Below are 21,005 nucleotides of genomic sequence, written 5' to 3' on the forward strand. Positions count from 1 at the left end.
TGGCATGTACAGTACTGTGTCTCACTTCCAGGTCGATACAGGTATGTTTTCCCTGTTAATCTATCATAAGTATTATACATGTGATACCTGATAACAATTAACATGTTTAGAGGGTAAATTATTAAGCAAAAACTTTTTCTCTTGACATGAAACTGCCATCGACAAATATTAATGTCAAATACAGATAATGGTGGACAAAGATTTTAGTATATCTAAGCAGGAAAATCTCTTGAATGAAAAGTTTTGATAGAGAAAAATGTACAAATTTCTTTACGGTAAAAAATTTATAAAAAATATAAAAACTTTAAAAGTTAGACTTTTTGCATGGAAATACTTCAAATGCAGGAAATATAACTCTAGTGACATTCGATAATTCGTCACTACTTTGGTCACATAAATGCCAGAATAACGTCTTTCTACTGAACCATAAATAAAATTTCACGGTTTTGACTGATATGTAATAAACAGTTTTTCTTAAAAAACAATTTTATTGATTGTTTCCAAATTTTGTGTAAAGAATTCTAATTGTCTCAATTTAAATACTTATAGCATAGTTAAGCCAATAGACAAATATTTCGGACGATTACTGGAAAAACGAACGTAGAGTGGAATGGTTGGAAAAATTGTAAAAAAACATAAGTGAAATGATTCTATATTAGACTAAATTAAATTATTTAATGCTGCATTATATAAAATTTATTTACGGATTTATCTGTAGAAAAACAAAATATTTATCGACAATTAGTAATTATTTCTTACTCAACACGATAAAAGTTTATTAATTTCTCCCAATTGTTTCAAGAAAACCATTCGTATCTAAAATAAAATTTCATGAAATCTTTCTTTTATATCTGCTGATATATCGTTAATTAAATGTGCAATTAGTTTAAAAAGACGCTGATTTAATACAATTTAACAGAAAAGCGATCTAATATTACGTTTACTCTCATTATCTATGCTTACTAGACAAGAAACAATCATATTTGTTTATTATAAACAATAACAAATAAAAAAAATTATTAGTATCAAAAAAAACTGTATTTTAATTCTATTATGAAGATTTTCATAATTTTAAGTGACATATATATGAACGAAATTCATGTAATTTAATTGGTAGCGGGTTTAAACGGATTAATGAAAACACCTGGTATGGATTAATCTGACGGAGGTCAGAAGTAGGAACTCCGTGAAAAAGTTTTACAAAAGAAACTCTTTAGGTTTGTTTCAGCACAGTTTTATATGTTTTTTACCACAAAAAAAGTGTTAAATAAACCGTAGATTTTCGGAGGATAGCAAAAATGAAAGTAGAAGTAGAAGATCTTAAATACTTTACAAAAATTGCTTTCAGAACAACTTTGACAAGTCTTATGAATGTTAGAATTGTAAAGCTGCAGTACGAAATTTTTTTACGTACTGTAAAAAAATTCTGTGTTCTATGATTTAGTTTGGTTTGATTTCAACTACAAAAAGTTTCTACAAGGAATTTGTCAGTATTTGGAAGTCAAATAACATCACAAAACCCAGAAAACTGCACGAATTAGCCTGTTTTCAGGCACATCTCTATGACCAACTACCAGCATTGACTGATGTATGACCTATTAATGTAGTCATCAGTAACGGTTATGGGATATCACAATTCTATCCATCTAATAACTTTAGACACCTAGTAACTTAAGCGATAAATAGAGATGTAATGTGCATATTTACATTCATTTTTTGTACCCAAGAGTTTGAAAAGCCTGCGATGTTTAATTTTTGTAAAGAAATTTAATTCTCAAAATATTTCAAATAATGAGGCAGGATAATGTCAGTTATACACGGAGTTGAAAATAATATTGGCACACTTTACATATTACAAAGATTAATGATCTGTAACTAACATAACTGAAACCTTTAATGGTATAATTTGGAAATTTTTAGAAAATCAGAACGAAAAAAAAGGAAATCGCAAGCGTCAGACGAAATTAATCAAACACCAATATAAGATCACTTTTTGTTTATTAATCAGAAATACGACTGCCTTTTGCGGATAATACAATCGAAATATGTGGAAAAATTAAAAGCATATATAACAAGAATAATATTAATTTCAATTTTATACCATTCTATGATTCTCACAAACAAATCGTGCTACTATTTAAACACTTAGTATTTTTCCATCTTTATTTAGTTCAAGTTCAACTAAATAATGATGGAAAAACGCGAAGTGTTTAAATAGTAGCACGATTTGTGTTTGAGAATCATAGGAAATTAGAAAACACGGTTTCAAAAAATTGAAAATTTTGTACCATTCTTTAAACCAGTACTTATGCTAATTGTTTGACAAATGTCAGCGATAAAAATATACTTCTAACTTTTTTGAAGAATTTCCTACGTTGAATAATATTCAAGTCTGGTAATCGAGATTAGAAGACTACATTTTTGAGTTCAGTTTCATATTTTCCGAACCAACATAGCATACACCCACTAGTGTGGATAGGAACATTGTTATCCTGAAAGATTTCCTCGTCATCTGAAAACCGTTTGAAACCTAATGTGAAATTGGTCACAGCGAATATGCAGGTACTTCTACGTTGTTACATTATATTCCAGCACAACGTTCAGACTCAAGGAGTTAAATGAAATCACTCCAAAGTACAGGACTTTCTGCCATGCCTGAGATTGGGTTTTATCTGGTACATAACATCGTAATATCCAAACAGAAACTTAATTTTTTGAGACTAGGAAGCAGATATGGCAATATAAAAGTGGATGTTGACAACTCATTTTTATTAGGCAAATAAACATCAAAATGTCCATGAGACATGTCTTGCATAGAACTAAAACGCAATCGTTTCTCAGAGTTTCGTTCTACACTAAATTTTTCATACAGCTCGCCATTGCAGTAAACTTCGAAAGTTAACAGAAATATTTGTCCCGCTGCTACTAACTTGCAGAAACCTTCAAATGTATGAAATCGCGACATATCATCGAAGTAGTCAAGAAAACTCTATTTTTCGGTATTTATAAATTTATTTATTTATTTAAATTTAGGTATTATCAGATAACGTGATTTATGTTTCGAAAAAAATTAAACTTAGATTTATCGTATCTCGTAATCTCATAATATTTGAAACTGGACTTTGTGTGCAATAGAAGTCCACAGTTCGCAAAGAAACAAAATTTAGCAATTTTACCAAATTAGCAACAACGAATAATTGAGAATCTTACTGAAGTACCGAGAGACAGCTATATCTATCAAATTGCAAAATTTTCGCGGGTAATGGGCAATGCCACGGGTAACAGCTAGTTATTTTTATATAGTCGCGGATTTAAAATATGAATACCAAAATTTAAAAATACAGTACATTTTTCGTTTTTAATGCATGTAAAACAGTTTATTTTTGTTGAAATTTTTGTCTTCTATTTTTACAAATAAATTATGTGACAGTACAGAAATATTTTTTTACTAGACAGAACTGTTAAAGAAATATTTTACCAAAACAGAACCAAGAAAAACGCGTGGAAAAATTTCTAAAAAATTACACACGTTTATTCTTTACTAAATGTCGTTAGCGCCACAGCTAACTGGCTACTTTTGAGCCGATATAAGGTTAGCAATCGGCAGTACTTTTCTCTTAAAAACTTGCTCTAACTTATTATGTTGTAATTGTTCTGATAATATACCAGGTGGTTATAAAATAAGTTTGTTTACTTGGAGCTGACCGTAGCTCGAAGCAACGAAGCGAATAAACGGTAGTCGGTATACTAACTATTTAGAGAAAGAAAAGAAGAATAGAACAACGAAAAATTTCTATAGAATGTGATATGCACCTGTCGCTTGATTAGTTGTTATAATCAAATGTTTAACGTTAGACAAAACTGAAGTTCTTTTAAAAGACAGCATATCACATGCGCGGAGCACCAGTCTTATGCATCACATTTCCAAGTTGAGCGTGTCGTGTATCGCTGGAATACCGGTATGTACTGCAGTCTAGAACAACAGAGATACCGATATTGTGGAATTTGAACTGGATCGTTAACGCAATGACGGCGTAACCACATTAACTGAGACATTTTAAAATAAATACCGGTATGATATCAGTTTTCACTCTAACTCTTTCTTTTTGTATTACACATTACATTCAAATTGTATAGAGCCCCTTATCGGAAATTTTTTAGTTCCATTCCTTTCCTTGTCATTAAGTGAACCAATTTGTTTTTTTATTTTTTTATTTTTGGGTTATTTCTTGAAGCTACTAACAGCTCCAAATTCAGATGCTTACTTTAAAACCAATTGACATTTCAGTAGTATTTTCAAAATGATAAAAATCAAAATTGTTTAATAAATCTCTTTGGAAAACACAGCCGTTAAAAATCCAGTAATTCTTCAGAAATGGTACGTCCCGGATACGTCAAGACACTGACGAACCTTCACGCCCTTGTGCATAGCCCCGACTAAAGTAGCACCTATCATTAGAACGTCATCGTGAGTATGTTCAAATCTACTTTGAACTTAAAAATGCTTTGTTTTGAGCGTTGTGCCTACAGAGATGGAAGTCTAAGAAATATATAAAACCCGTTCCATCATTTTAAAAAACTTTTATTATAATTTATTTTTCTCAGCGATTGGAAAACGTAATGTAACTAACTTTACAGAAAACTAATATCTCAAAATTTATGTAAGCTTTATCGCGAAAATATAAATATATCTAAGTAAAACTGAATTTCTACAGATAAACATAAATTTTAAAACATAATTAGAACATGTACATATTTTCATAGTCTTTAAGGTATAATAGAATTTTTACAGTGCTACAATACAGGATAAAATTAATGAATATCAATTCTTAAGCTTATCGATACAAAAAAACTATTACTAAAAATAAATAAAGTTTCGTTGGCATAAAATATAATTTAAACACAAAATCAGGGACGTGGTTTGAAAATAGTTACAATTTCTGATGCTAGACGATTAAAATGGTTTCACTGTCGCAGCATTGTTATAGAAAGTGTTCAATATACTATTAAAATGTTAATTTATCAGTTTCTATAATTACACAGATTCTATTACATTCAACATTGCTATTCACGCAAACTATTTTCTACTTTAAAAAAAAATTGTCTTATGTTTTGTGATGAAAAAAATTCAGATGTCGTGGTCACAGGAATAATTTTATAATTCACATTTGAAATTTATTACAATAGCCATATAAAAATGAGATCTTTTTTCGTCTGTTGTCATGCATCAAAACAAATATATTTTATCGTGTTTTGTGGTATCCAAAATAATAGATATGGCGTGCTTTTATACAATACTCGGAATTCTTATAAAAGTTATTTATTTTAAGATCATAATAAAGTCTGATACTAAAATCATTGTTTGCAACCTGAATAGTCGGAGAGCATCTGGACATTTCAGTAACAAACTTAAACTTAAATTATAACTATTATTCAGTAATCTATTTTATTTAATAAACTTCTGATTACAGTCCACTCCGCATAAGTCGTCTTCCGGATAACTCGACACCATCGGTTAATAGTCAGTTTCTGTGGTCCCGGCCGACTGACATAGGCATTAATGTTAAAAAACTCCGGTTTACTCGACACGTTTAACTCATCACCACTGGATAACTCGACATACTTTTACTGTCCCACACTCTGATAAGTCGTCATCCCCTACTGAAAAAATGAATTCACTCCGCACGTGTGGTGCCAACTCATTTTTTTTAGGAGAGGGAGTCGATTTATTTATTAATATATAACTAATATATTTAATATATTAATATTATTAAGATATATATATACATATTAATAAAAATGCCTTGACATTTTATGTATTTTTATGTATAAAATAATAACAGATAAACAAAAAGAAAATATACAATCTACATCAACGTCACACCAAAATCCAATTTTGCATTTTCTCACACTAGAGGCATTAAGAATCCTTACACGTTACTTGCCAATAATTAACAATTGCGAAGATTATGTTTTCAAGGCGTTTCTGATCGTTGAAAAAGAAAGTCGAAAGAGTTAAGGACTCAAAACCAACAACACTAAACAAATTTTTCAGTTTTTCATCTACAGAGTAATTGTAAATGAAGGACACAACGTATTGTAAGCCGATACTACTGTATAACGCACTACTTTTTTTCTAATTGTAGTTTTGTAGTTTTTTTTTCCAACTTCCCATTAGTTGTCACATCGGATAACTCGACACATTTCCACTTCCCCTTGGGGTGTTGACTTATGCGGAGTCGACTGTATTTTCATAAATGATAAGTTTTATAATCTAAAGGCAAATAAGGTGATTAAGATTATTTTCATAGTACAATAAACATTATTGATATATCAGTTTATTACTTGAATTCAATTGAGGTAATAAATTATTTCTGATTGAACTTTAGCTTTGTTAATTTATTAAAATTATTCAGGGTAACACTTATATGCATGACTTTTTGTGTTTTTATTTTACTGCGTTCAAAATAACACACGGAACGTTATATTGACAGATGCAATTTTAATCTTTCGATAAAATTTTTGAGTATAATCTTTCAAAAGAAACAATTTAAAATTTCAGAATTGCAGATATAAATTTATATAATAAAAAAATACATAAAGCAAAGTCGGTTCTAATGCTACCATTTCTGTGGTGTATCGTTGGTACCGTAGCTCTATTTTTCATGAACTGAATAAATTTTAGATCGTTACTCTATGAAATAGATTGATTGTCTTGCTGCCAGGTTGTCATGATATTTACTATTTCTCGGCTGGCGCACTCTACGCTTCATTTACTCAGACACTGTCTTGGCTTTCCGTGTACAATTTTCACTTGTGGCTAAGATATTTTGAAGTCTTCTATGAGCTTATTCAAACTTCTCGGCCATTACTGGACTGGAGGATGCAGGGCGCGCCGAAAAGCAAAAATATATTAAGAAACTGTGTATTAATTTCTTCAGATCTATTTGTTAAGAGAGACCTTAAATTTTTATTATCGATCTCGTTTGCCATGTCCAATAGAAATACGTGTTTCGTACAGAATATCAAGCAGGTTATTACTTGAAGAATAAAATATTACAATCTTTAACATGTTACATTTCTAAAACAACACGAATCACTTCTGATTCAGAATATTTCGAATAGTGTACAGATGATATAATGAGTGGTATAACCGCTCTCAACACACAATGCTTTGTGAAATATATAAAAATTAATTCTACGTGCATATCAAGTAACCTTATAGATAATTAAAAAGATTACTTATAAATAATTTTTATTAAAATTTAGAGTTAACATTTAGTATCTCTTGTTTCTGTAGAATAACACATTACTGGCGAGTGGAAGAAACCACTGAACACAGGTTGAGAGATACACTTCAACAACAGCTGGCAACGCGTAGTTTTTCCTGGTTTCTCTACAAGGACGTCGCCAGCCAATGGGCCAAGGGGGGCAAGATGATATAAATTGATAGAGAACATGAATTGTATGTAGGTAAAATAAAAACGATTTATACATTTTAATAAGCTTAAGAAAATTATTTTAATTAAAACATAAACTTCTTGGGTTTTTCGCGCGGGAATTATAAATCGGGCAATAAATGACTTAGCATTTAAATAATTTTTTTCGCATGTCTAGAGAGGTGCAACTGCCCCTCTGCCCCCCTCTGGCGACGCCCTTGTTTCTCTACGTTTTCCACTTTTATATAGGGGCTTGGTTTTCATACGAACTGCTGTTGAAAGTAATTCATTTTTATATAAGAAATAAAAAGACGTAGTCGCTTCCAAAAAACTTTTGGTGTATCACAAAATTTTCATCCAGCGAAACTTTAAAATTAAAAAATTTATTAATAATTCGCCGCCAGAGGGAGGACAAGACAAGCTACATAATCTACATTTTTCAGCGCAATTTTCAAGTAGATAAAACGTCTGAAGCTCCCGAGTGGAAGTCATGGATGCAACCTAAGACGTCCTAAGATCACCAATTCCGATTTTTGAAAAATTATTGTAATTTTAATTGGATTCTTTCCTATGTTTTAAAGAATACTTTCCTGGGAGGCTGTGAAGCCTACAAAGAAAGGTCGGGTCGTCCTGAAGTTTTTATTCTAATGGAACATTTTAAGGAAATAAATGGTGATCCACCAAAAGTTTTTTGGAAGCGACTATATCTTTTTATTTTTTATAGAAAAATCTTCATCCAGCGAAACTTTAAAATTAATTCATTTTTATTAGATCTGTAGACGTGTGCTTAGCAATAAGAAAAATTTATAAAAGAAAAACAGCTTTTTCTGACTATAACTGTAAGAATAAGTATGTAATGTTTCGATTAAATCGATTGAACAGCTCTCGTAACACGCCTTTGTGCCAAGTGTTGTTACAGTAAAATCAGGAAGAAAGCAAGTAATATGGCGACTGGGTCTACAAAAGCGTCATCTACTGTATTTTTGGGATACTATATGTTACCAGATTACCTCCTATGGAATTTCGGGACTTTGTGTACATATGTGAACTGAGGAGACCGAGATGAGTTCAACGATTCCCTACTTTTGGACCGGAGACGAAAAATAAGAAAGTTATCATAGTTTTTATGTTATCATACTTTTTTAATGCTTTCATGCAGAAGGCACCATAGTTGCTAGTGCTGCCATCTCGCGTTAAAGTCTGCAAACAAATTTAAAAAAAAGCATTTTGAAAGGCAATAAATTGCACAAACAGTTAAATGCCACTTCCGTTTTTCCTTTTGTTCAAGTAATACCGTGAATCAATAACTAGTGATGTTAAACGATCGGCGGCCTGCCGTCGGCTCCCCTCCCGGGGGGAGTCCGTTAGGAGCACAAACAGTCGAACGTCACTTCCTTTTTTCTTTTTGTTTAAGCAGCGCGACTCCCGATCGCGATAGCGCAATCGGCTCGTAGTACTAGCCGACTGCGAGCGATAGCGAGACTGAAAAGCCGTAACTCTCGCGCTTGTCGAAGCGCGGTCGACGAGCGCGAGGGTTTGCAAAAAGGACTTAACTCGAACTGTAGACGATCAGTGTGCTCGTGGATCAACATCTGCCTTTGTTGAAAGTACGTATGGCCGACTTGCCGGACTGCCTGTTAAACACGTGAGACGCTTAGCAAAGAGAGCGACGCGAGTCCCGATTATCGCGCGATCGCCGGAAAAAGTATGATAACTTTCTTATTTTTGCCTCCGGCACAAAAGTAGGTTACCGTTCAACTCGTCTCTGTCCTCTGATGTGTGCTTAGCAATAAGAAAAATTTATAAAAGTAAAACAGCTTCGTTCGATTATAACTGTAATAATAAGTATGTAATGTTTGGATTAAGTCGTGCAGGTGATTGAACAGTTCTCGTAACACGCCTTTGTGCCACGTTGTTACAGTAAAATCGGGAAGAAAGCAGGTAATATGGCGACTGGGTCTACAAAAGCGTCATCTACTGTATTTTTTGATGCGATATAGATGTATAATTTTTTTTTTATTTTATTTTGTTTTGCATATTTTCTATACAGATTGTTTACGTGTTGCGTTACGTCATCCTTTCAAATAAACCAATCACCCTCTACATTTTTTTACTGCCCGAAAATCTTTATTCTGAAAAACTTTTTACCAGGAGGTTTTACCTGCTTCTAATGGAAACATAACGAATTCTGTTTATATTTCGTTAGCTCCTATTGAACAGTCACGCGTGAATGAATCATCTATCAATAGAAAATTGCAATATTATGTAATAACTTTATTTCTATCGTGAAATAATAAATATGATAATTGTTTTATTTGAATACATCCGTTAATTCTTGGTGCAACTATAATAATAGCTTCAATATGTTTATTGACTACTGTGATTAATTCTTAAATATAAATAGTTTTTTTCATTTTTGTACAATAATTTAAATTATTTTCTTTTTAAAAGTTTTTCAACGAGCAAGATTATTACAGAAATAGAATATGTACTGTACATAATAATAATATTAATTGCCTTATCTATAACGAATATTTGTGCTGTTGAAAGAAAAAAAAATGGAATTTCAGCGATGTAATTACCTCGTAATTTTTCAAAAATATGCTGTTGAAGGGATAGCATTTTTAATCTCGTTCTTTGGAAGAATGAAACATACTAAAAGTTGATATGAAAATAAATGACTGTATTTCCATTGTTTAATTCTGGTACACATCTCTCACGAATCTCATTAAAAATTAATTTGAAATTATAATTCGTTTCCATAACTACAATAGCAATAAACAATTTTCTGCATATTTATATCACATTGATTCAAAGACACAGAAAATTCTTTGTTACTGACAGGTAATGGTGAACAATGACACCTTTTCTCTTTCTTTCACTTTTCGGATATTTAAACTATGTTTTGCCAATGGAAGGTATGAACTATGAGTAATATTTATGCATTTATTTAATTTAAATTTTATTACTTTAAGATGAGAGTTTTTGATTTATTGACTTATTCCAATTTATTTTATAATGTTAATGAATGAAACATGAAAAAATTTCTAAAGGCAAATTATCGACAAAAGGAAAAAATATTATATCCTAAAATAGAAAATATTTCATATTTGTTAGTAAGCAGCGAGGAAAATATTACAAAGAAATTAAACTATTACAACTTATTTCTTAAATAATCAGTGGTGTATTTGTGCAGTGGGGCCTCAAATCAAGAAGACTTCAAAATTCAGATCTCAAAATAAAAATAAAAAAATATTAAAATTAATTATATTTTTCACAATAAAATTAATTAATAATTTGGCAGTATTTTCTTAATTAAATTACTATTAATTATTTACCAAACAATAGTGTAATCTATTATAATAATTTACAAATAAATTTTTATTATTCGCAGATTACTAGACTTTATAAATAGAAATTAGTAGTAGTTTAAAATCAAAGTATTTGTTATATCCATGGATTATTGGATTTTTCTTAACACTTACCTATTCAAACTTAATAATTCTTGTAGCAATAAGTTTCAATTTTCATAATTAATGCAATCTGAACAGCAATGACCTTTTAAAGACAGCCAGACAGTTGTAATCTTATATCGGTTAATTTTCAATCTTATTTCCTTTGTTTGGTCCACCAATATAGTGCCTATCAGAGTAAACAACGTGCGCGTAGAATGTGCATTACTGTATAAGATGGATGAGTAGTGAAAATATTTAAAGGGTCCTAAAAATTGAATTGTGCCTGGTGTGCTCAAGTGCTAAATCCGCCACTGTAAATAAATGAGTAATTTTATGAAAATTTGAATGTTGCCTCATGATTTTCTGAGAAATTTTTCTTAAGGAGTAAAAATTCACAATTTATATTATTCAACGATTATTTATTTCGAAAATCGTGTATTCAACTAAAACACAAGATACAAATAATATATGATAAAATTAAAATCATTTAGACACAGTTTATAAATGAAACTGCTATTAATAATATGTTATTAAAAAATTTAAGAAAACTCAAAAAATAAATTATTCTCTCTAAAATGTTATTTATATAACATTTAATAATAAACAACATCCGAAAAATAATCTGCGCTCAATTTACAAATAACCTCTACTGTTCGAATGATGCAAAATTGTGTGATCCATAGGGAAAGTTTGAATCCAAAGAATAAATTACAGTAATATATATAAAATTAACAATAACAAATTAATAAAATATATAAAAAAACGTAAGAAAAAAGAAAAAATTACATTCACAATATCAGTTGTTGATTGTATGGGCATAATACACTATTCTCTAATAAGGTCCTTTCAACCATATATTTTCACGCTGTGGGTAATACTGTGGCATCAGACCATAAGGTTAGTTCTATTAATTTAAACTTTTTTTTTCAAATTCATCCATAATGTTGGTGAGTGTACCGGTTTCATAATGCTAGCTTTTTGTCATTAAACTACTGAGTCTTCTCTTGCACCATTAAACAAATCCGTACAATACTGTTCTTTGTGTTATACCTGTACTCTTTAAAACGTTTATTTAAATCTCGAAAATATCAATCACATTTTTCATTTAAAAAAAAAATTATAAAAATTATTTTATTTTTAATATTTAACAGTTAGTAATGTCAGGTGACGCCAGAATTAAATCTATATTATACAATAAATCAATTACTGTGCAGTAATTGCAAAATTACTCCTAAATTACAGTAAAATATATATTTAATAATTCAGAACTTCTATTATGAAAATACTGTTACATTATTATATAGTTTTGTACTTAACGATTGCAATCTTTTTTATATAGAAATAAAAATTAATACTTTGGTTTCTTATAATTTTTCAGGTAAGAGAATATAGTAAAAATAACTATATTTATATGAAATAAACAGCATTTATTATAAGAACTATATTTCTCAATTGCAAAATCGAAAGTATAATTATTGTTGAAATTTCTTTCATAGTCGGTCAGTCACGACAACAAAAACCATACAATATTGATAGAATAAGATGTGTTTCGCAGCAGCTATCACGTGGTAAATTTGTGAATTTGAAAATTTGATTTATTTTTATTAATTTACAATGAATTTGATGTAAAATAAGGGAATATCAGAGAAAAATGCAGTGTAAATACTTGCTTGCTCTTTATGAAATGTTTTTTTTAGTTTCATTTAAATTACAATTCGTGTAAATATTTTAAATATAACATATACAAATCGAATTTCAAAGAATTTTTTATAAATATTACGTGTTCATACTTTTTGTAAATAATGCAAAGTATCATCTCGTATAAGGTTTTAAATTTAAACCGATTCATAATTTGTTTAATCGTAGATCCAACATAATTGTGTTCGTCATTACATCTACTGTGTAGTTATTGTTAAATTTACATATTACATATTTTTATATTAAAATAATTTTAATATAATTTAGACATTTTAAAACTTTTAATTGTTAAAGTTTTTCTATATTATCGGTAGGGATGGTGGGGAGACATCAATTCCATTGTATACATTATTGAAATGTACAGTACATAAACACAAAATGACTAACTTATCCATAAGGATATGTTTAAGTAGTAATACCTTACGAAAAATGCTTCAGAATGTGAAATCTGAAAGTTATACCGATTTTTTTTCCTTATTAATTCCCTTTTTCCTAACGAACAGGGAACGATATTGCTAAAAAATGTTAACCTTCCTTATTATTAATGGAAACATTAGCTTATCTCGACACTTTTTCCCACACAAGAAGACTTAAAGTTGATAGTTACCATCCGATTTCGTCACTTTATTTAGATCCGAGGGACAACTTTAACCTACACACACACCTTTACCTTCCAGATCGTTAATCACGTGACAATTTTCCCACTGCGAAATTATAAAGGCCGATCCTCTCCTCTCTCAGGGGAGACGATCGTCGACTAGGACCGCGTCACAGTGGAGTTATATTTTTACCCTTGTGCCTATTTACCTACGGAATACATATACGAATTATCCAAGAGATATGGAACCTCCTTTGTGAACTCTCTCTCTTCCCTTCGCGTATTAGGGATTATAGCTCTCCTCAGTGTTAGACTTGGTGTAATGTCTCATTAGTTATCAAATAAACTGTTGTTTCATTGTTAATTGGTGTCTTCCTTGCTCGAATATCGTCTGTCGCCTTACCGACAACTTTTCCTCTCGTCTTCCCCGCGGGACTGGAGAAAACAATCCCGTCCCCGTGGGACTATTAACGTAAATACGCCATCTTGACAAGTGAAAAGTCAACGACCTGTTGCCGGAAAGGGTTGATACAACTTCCTCTACCTCCCCGGCAGTTCACAATTGGAATTCCCCACTAAAACATCATTGAAATGCTTTTTCGCTGAATTCATGTAGGACTATGTCATCAAAATTATTCTCTCACATGTATAGAATCCACGTGTCTTTCTCGAGTGTCTTTTACGAAAATAAAATAACACACTAATTTTATCTAATTTAATGATATTTCAAATAAAGTATCTTATAAATTTTATCTCGTAGTATTTTTAAAAGAATAGAATACCGGATGTCAATCTGTAGTGGTGTTAGACTTAATGAAGATTTTACTCGTATTAGCATTTACGGTATTTTTTTATAACACATTTCTCTTCAAATCGTTATGCTTTTTGCCATTTCATAATAATTAACAATATAAAGGTTTGTTTTAAGTAACATATTATAGCAGATGGCACTACCAAAATTTTAAATTTTTTGCTTAAAAATTACTCAACTTTATACTTTATATTTAACACATAAACTATTAAATTAACGAAAAGATATACATATATATAATAAGATAAGCATTTAATTAATATCATTTGTTATAGAACAAATCATGGAAAATATACCCAGTAAAAGAGTGAATAAAATAAAAATCACTGCAACACCTGTAAGTTTGGTTTTTAATTTACCTTAATAAATGTTTATATAAAGTACATCTAATTTCCATTTTTTAAATATATTAAGCTCTCTTCTTATTTAAAAGTGAAGAAAATTAATAACACTGTAGTGTTTAATGGTATCGATTTTAAATTTTTAAGTCTAGTCATTCAAAATTTAAAAAATGTTCAGTAAGTAAATTTATTTGATTTATATATAAAAATACATGATATTATACAATATTTATAAGATATTTTACATAGATATGAAATTATTGAACCTGTTGAAAAAGTATTTGGAATTAAATTAGATAACGGCACATGGAATGGTGTGATTGGAAGAATACAAAGAGAAGTATGAATAGTGATAACAGTTCAATTGAATTAATTTGCGAAATTAATTATTTAATTATATTTACCTACAATAAAATTTTATTTATATATATAAGGAAGCTGATCTTGGTGTAATCTCGTTATATGCGACATACGACAGATTTCAAGTAGTGAAATTCACAGCATCTACTGATACTGCTCGAGTTATATTTGTTGTTTCTAGACCTAAACAACTGTCAAAACTAACGACAATAATAAGGCCATTTTCATTTAAAGTGAGTAAATTTCTGCCATATTGTTCACTTTTTCTAAAAATACGTTTGTTTAAAAAGAATCCCTGCATGAAATAAACGAAAATTCGTTCGAATTAGAATGTTCCCGTTGCTGAATTATTTCGAAAATATCTGGACCTGTTTTTTTTTTTTTTTTTTACCGACCGAACCAACCATTGCCATTGTAGTCTCGTTCGAACAAACGAAGTGTTTGTTAAAAAGCTTTTATATTTCTCACGAGTCAAAAAAGTAAAACCAAATATTCAACGTTAGACTTTTTCCATTGATAAAAATATATTTAAAAAGTTTACAATATTAATGTGCAATCGGCTCTTTATTTACAATTTAAGCTATTATATTAATATATATCATGTTTACACATCGCTGCCTAGAATAAGTATGTAAAATTTTCGGTTTGTACCGGAAAACACATTACATCAATTCAAAAATTTTTTTTAAAGGAAACGTATGATATACAGCGGAAAATCACTACTAATTTGAAGTGGTAGACATAACCTTTAAAATTGAATAAACTAAAAATATAAAAAGTTTCAGGGTACTATGTCACAATAAATAAGTGCTTATTCATACTAATTTGTTTTCATTATATATTTTGTAGGTGTGGATCTGCGTTTTTACTTCTACCTTCGTTACTGCAATTGCGTTTTATTGTATTGTTAGAGGAAACGTTTATTTTCTCCATAAAACGACTTCATGGACCATGAAAAAAATTTGTTGGTTTCTCATTCGCAGTTTAACCTATCAAGGCAAGCAAATATATTAATTTAAAAAAAACAAATTTTATTACATAAAAATACATCATTAACATGAAAATAGCTATAAAATTATGTAAGTATAATACACGTTTTTACATTCTTATTAATTTATTAAACTTTTCAACACAATTCCTAAAAAATTTGTTGAAGGTACTTTGAATAAAATATATAATTTAAAATATACTGTTTACATTTTAAAAATATAATATAACATTTTATTATTTTAAAATTTATTCATTTCTCTTATTTCAATAATAATGATACGTGAAAACAAAGACTGTGATTTACATGATTTTAAATATAAAATAATATATAATAGTTATGATAATATTATCATACAAATATAAAATTAAATTACTTAGACAACATAGTTTCACTACTATTAATAATTTAATAACAGTAATCACTTTATATAATTACTAGCAGATATACCCGGAGTTGCTCGGGCAAAAGTAACGATAGCGAAGATTACTGTAACATTATTACATTATAGCCAATCTTACCCGTTTTTACCGAATGCAAAAATTAGGTCTTTCTGTTTCCAGTCTGATTAGAGAATTTTTAGATGGGTCTAAAAATATGTCTGATTTCTCGAAAAAACGCAAAAAAAACATCTGCGACTATAAATCTTGCACGTCGCTTTTTCTTAACACTTCCATTGTTAAGGAATACACTACTTTCATTCGCACGTGGTACCCTAATAAAACGCAGTTAAAAAGAAAAAATTGCATCTAAAATTATATAGTACAAACCGAGAACTTTAGAATAAGTCATAATTCTTTTCTTCTCTCCCGCGGGAGAATTTCTAAAAATCCCTTCTTAGTGTACGTTCTCGTGACGTACGCTAACTGTGTACCAAATTTCAACTTTAAACTCTTAACCGTTTGGACTCTGCGCTTATTATTATTTATTTATTATTATTATTATTATTATCATCAACCCATCTCGATTATATTATAAGATAAATTTACCTTTCAGAAATTCCATAAAAACCAAAAACTTTCTAAATTTATGTAAAATCTATTTAAAATTTTGTTTTTTTAGAATTTGTTTTTTCAAAAGAAGAGAGAAATTTTATACGATTGTTAATATCGAAACCAAAAAGCTGACAAATGCTTATATATTTCATTAGATTAAAAATTAAGAAATCCACTTATGTTTCAAGAAAATCGCAAACAGACCTTTTAACTGAACTTTCTTTGTACAAATTCATGAAATACATGTCATAAAAATTAAAGAAAGTCGTATAAACCACAGATTTCTTATGTTCGATATAAATGCAAAACAATCAAATTAAATTACGTTTTTACATCAAATAGTAAATGACTGGTTGTTTCAAAACAATTTATTTCTCATATATACAAAAATTCAATAGCACAAATGACAGATTAATGAAATTTACTTCTTATACTAATTATACGGAAAATTAAGTAAATACTACAAGCATAACAAATGTGTTAAAATGTAAAATTCGAAATTTCACTCCTTAAAACAGTAAATTTCGCTTTGTAAAATTGATTGTAGCAAGTAAAAATAAATAAATAAATAAATAAATCATTGATAGACACTTAGAGTGGTGTCAAAAGTAAATCAAAAATAGAAAAGTCAAAATACGATTGTGAAATTCTCAAAAAATATGGCCCTATATTTATATTCTTCATACACGGTAAAATAGTATACATATTCGATACGTGATTTCTTCCGTAATTGAATAACAGTCAACTTTAATTATTCTAAAAACTATTATTGTGTTATTGTCTTGAGTTAAAAATTACTTTTTTGTTAACTGGAATAATTTTATAACGAATATACTACGACAAATTATAAAAAATAAAGGAAGGTACAAAAAGGTGCATTACTGCACCATTCATATTTTTAATGTTATATTTTATGGAATTCTTGATGTTAATTTCTTGTAGGAAGTGAAATAAATCAAGATAAATGCACTTCTTTGAGAATTATTATTGGAATTTGGCTACTGGCAACAACCGTACTAATATCAGCATACAGTGGTGTCCTGTTTTCCTACATGACTTTTCCCGCTTATGAAAAAGTACCGAGAACAATTGAAGAACTCTCAAATGCAGTTAAGAATCATGAATATTCTTGTGGAACTCTATTATATTCGGCTTTCGAGAAAATGATGATGGTAAGTTCTTCAATATCTTCAATATATTTTTACTTATACATTTTGTATTAGAATAATACGTTGGTTTTCGTAAGTAAGATCGTGTCGGTAGTAAAGCGGAGTATTTAAAAATATTCTAACAATATAGAAATGAAGTGGGAGGGTTCTCAGTGAGTTTTTTTTTGAAGCAAATTTAACATAAGCTAATAAAACAAGTTTCTGATGGTTATTATTATTATAGGATGCTCCGAAAGGTATGGTCACTATTTTAGGTGATTACATAAGAAATAATCCAGATAAGAGCTTTCCCACTCTAAAGGAAGGAATTAAATATACTCTACAACATAAACATGCATACATTATATCTGACAATATTGTAAATTCATTATCGATTGGGCAGAAAGGAATATTAGTAAATTCAGAAGAATCGTTTTCAACTTGTACAATAGCATTTCCTATGAAGAAAAAATTTAAATTTGAAAAAGAATTTAATAAAATGTAAGTAGTTACTTTTATATCGTTATAAAGGTTTGACTATTTAAATGTAAAATTTTTCATTTTGTTATTTCATTGCTTATATTTGTACACTCCGTTAATTATTTAATATATTATAACCTCGTGTATCGTTGCTTGCATGCACAGTACATAGAAAATGATATTTGAATTATTTTCATGCATTTCAAACATTTACAAAGTAGAGTAGAGATTATGAGTTTAAATGTTTCTTTTTTGTTTTATTATTTATTTATTTGACAATTGACTAATATGCACTAATATTATTTGATGCCTGTCCAGAAGCAGTGTGAAAGAATTAAGGAATTTTTATAAATTTCTTAATAATAATAACATTCTGTTCAGAGCAAAACAGAAAAATTGTTTTAATTTATTATAAGAATTTAAGAAAATTCCCATTTTTGAGAAATCACTTAGCCAAGTTCCTGTAGCAGATTAACGTGGCAAAAACAAGATCATACACCAAACAAGAATTTCTGTATTTCATAAACAATTTTAAAAAATTCATGTCAAAAAGAATTGAAAATGCTCGCACAGAAATTATTAGTATTAAACTAGGGCTGTCGGAGTCGTAGAGTTTTGGTGTTTTAGTCGGAGTCGTCAAAAAATTCGCCGAATCCGACTCGTTTTTACTTCCCAACTTGTTATGTATATAAAACGGAAAAGTATTGAAATCGTGTCAAATTTGACCTTCTGAATTTCTTGCAAATCTACATGTTTGGAGACCTCCTGAACCTTCCAATAAATGTCAATTAAAGAAAAAAAATTTAGCGCGCGTGTTGGCATCTAATTTCTTTAATTTCTTAATTCTCTGTTCTGAGATATTAAACAATATCTGAGAATGAATAAAGTTTAAGGAGCAAAATTTGGCACCGTAACTAATGTACAAAGGGGTATTAATGGTATAAATTTTGGTTTTTAATTAACAGTTGACAGGGTGAAGAGATAAAACGGGACATGTGTTATATCTCGAATGCGATCGAACTTAATGAATATTTTACTCGTTATTCGCATTTACAATTTTTTTTTAAAAACAAAAGTCGTCTCTACCTTCAAAATTAAGCTTTTCTTCATTTTATAATCGTACAATGCCGTTAAGATGTTCTCGCGTAAGATGTTAGAATGTGTATAGGGGCAAGATTTAGTTCAACCATTTCGAAGCTTAATAACTCCTGTGTTAAACAATTCGACTTCAATTTAAAATCCAGAGAAGTTATTAGGATTCAACCAGTTGAACAAAATCGTGCCCCCCGCACACAGTCTAACATTCATACATACAGAAAAAATCCAAATCTCTTGCATATCTCGACATTTCAAGGTGTCCCGAGTCCAAAAATGTAAAACTTTGGGAGGAGTCATTTTTTTATCGATTGGTACACTTCCCCTCTCTCATATATAACTGCCTGGAAAGTAAAAATTATCGAACACATATTTATATATTTACTGAGTCCTTACTTAGAGTAGTCTTTTAGTTTTGGAATAAAAAGTAGCTACGTTATATCTTTATTAGAACTCTATTTACTTAAATGTTTTATGTTAAGGTCATGTTACGACATCACACATTCCGGTTTCTTTTTTGGTAACAAGTCCGCTCCTGGTTGAAGTCGGAGTCGGTAGATTTTTACACGACTCCATAGCCTTGATTATATCTGTTATCTTCATTTGGAGTACTATGTTTTAGTGTGGTTAACGATTAATATTTTGGTTGAAAATTCAGCAACGAGTTGCATAAATTTTCCTGCAACATTTGGTAGCACAATCTGTTATGATATTTTATTTCAAAATTTTTATATTTTTAACTTTTATAAAATGGCGAAAAGCTTAATTTTAAGGATAGAGATAAGTGTTTTAAAAAATTGTAAATCCTAACAAGTAAAATTGTTATTAAGTCTGGCTCTACTGGAGATTTTCACGACCTCTGATTCTCTCTATTTTTTCGACCTTTCACTACCAAAATTGAACAGCATAAGTTCCCCCAATAATCGAACTTCTTCGTAAAATTTGACAAATTTTCGACAAAAAGTACAAGAGTTAATAATTAAAGAGAGTGAACAAAATCGTGCTACACACACAAACATTTATACTGTACACGTATACTTCTCTAGATTTTTGACCGATTACCATACTTTCCTTCTGCTATACATAACAGCCGTGAAAGTAAAAATTACCTTAGCTACTGTGACATCTATGTGAGGATAATTTTATATGTTAGGTTTTACGAGAATGTTTATTAAGCCACACATTATATCTTATGTGCGTTTTTGATATAGTTTTTACTTCATTGATCATTAATCACAGTGTTTATCATCATATTACATTAAAACTACTTTATTGATAAAATACATTGAAACAAGTTATACTTGTGCATTGTTCCTGTTCAGATTTACGTTCAATTAATTTTATTTTTACTTAGCAAAGTTTAATAAATTTCAACAGAACTTCGAGAATAAATCAGTGTAAAATAAAAGTAAATTGTAAATATTCCTGCTAAATTTTTACTGTAATTGAAAGGGTTTTTCATCTTATATACCGATTAAACTTGTGTAACAATCTTTATTTTAGACTTCTTTAAAACTGTTTTTTGAAAAGAAGAACAATAACTCTTAACTTCTCAAATAATTTTTTCTTAAAACTTTATTTAAATGACACCCATTAA

At 29.5% G+C, this 21,005-nt stretch overlaps 1 protein-coding gene and 1 long non-coding RNA gene across 2 annotated transcripts in view; both read left to right on the forward strand.

The window, feature by feature from the left end:
• The window catches only part of LOC136979485 (glutamate receptor ionotropic, kainate glr-3-like), an 89,624-nt gene that overhangs the window by 68,038 nt on the left and 581 nt on the right, over positions 1-21,005 (forward strand). The window contains exon 7 of the mRNA XM_067275493.1: positions 18,078-18,334. Coding sequence (XP_067131594.1) covers positions 18,078-18,334 — 257 coding nt within the window. The remainder of the gene's footprint in view (positions 1-18,077; positions 18,335-21,005) is intronic.
• LOC136979579 (uncharacterized) lies at positions 14,417-15,707 on the forward strand. Its single transcript, XR_010881405.1, has 4 exons — positions 14,417-14,519; positions 14,592-14,682; positions 14,777-14,935; positions 15,552-15,707. It is a non-coding gene; the product is annotated as an uncharacterized lncRNA (long non-coding RNA).

Source organism: Centruroides vittatus, unplaced genomic scaffold (assembly GCF_030686945.1).
Source record: "Centruroides vittatus isolate TY-2023 unplaced genomic scaffold, ASM3068694v2 contig_628, whole genome shotgun sequence".
NCBI lineage: Eukaryota > Metazoa > Arthropoda > Arachnida > Scorpiones > Buthidae > Centruroides > Centruroides vittatus.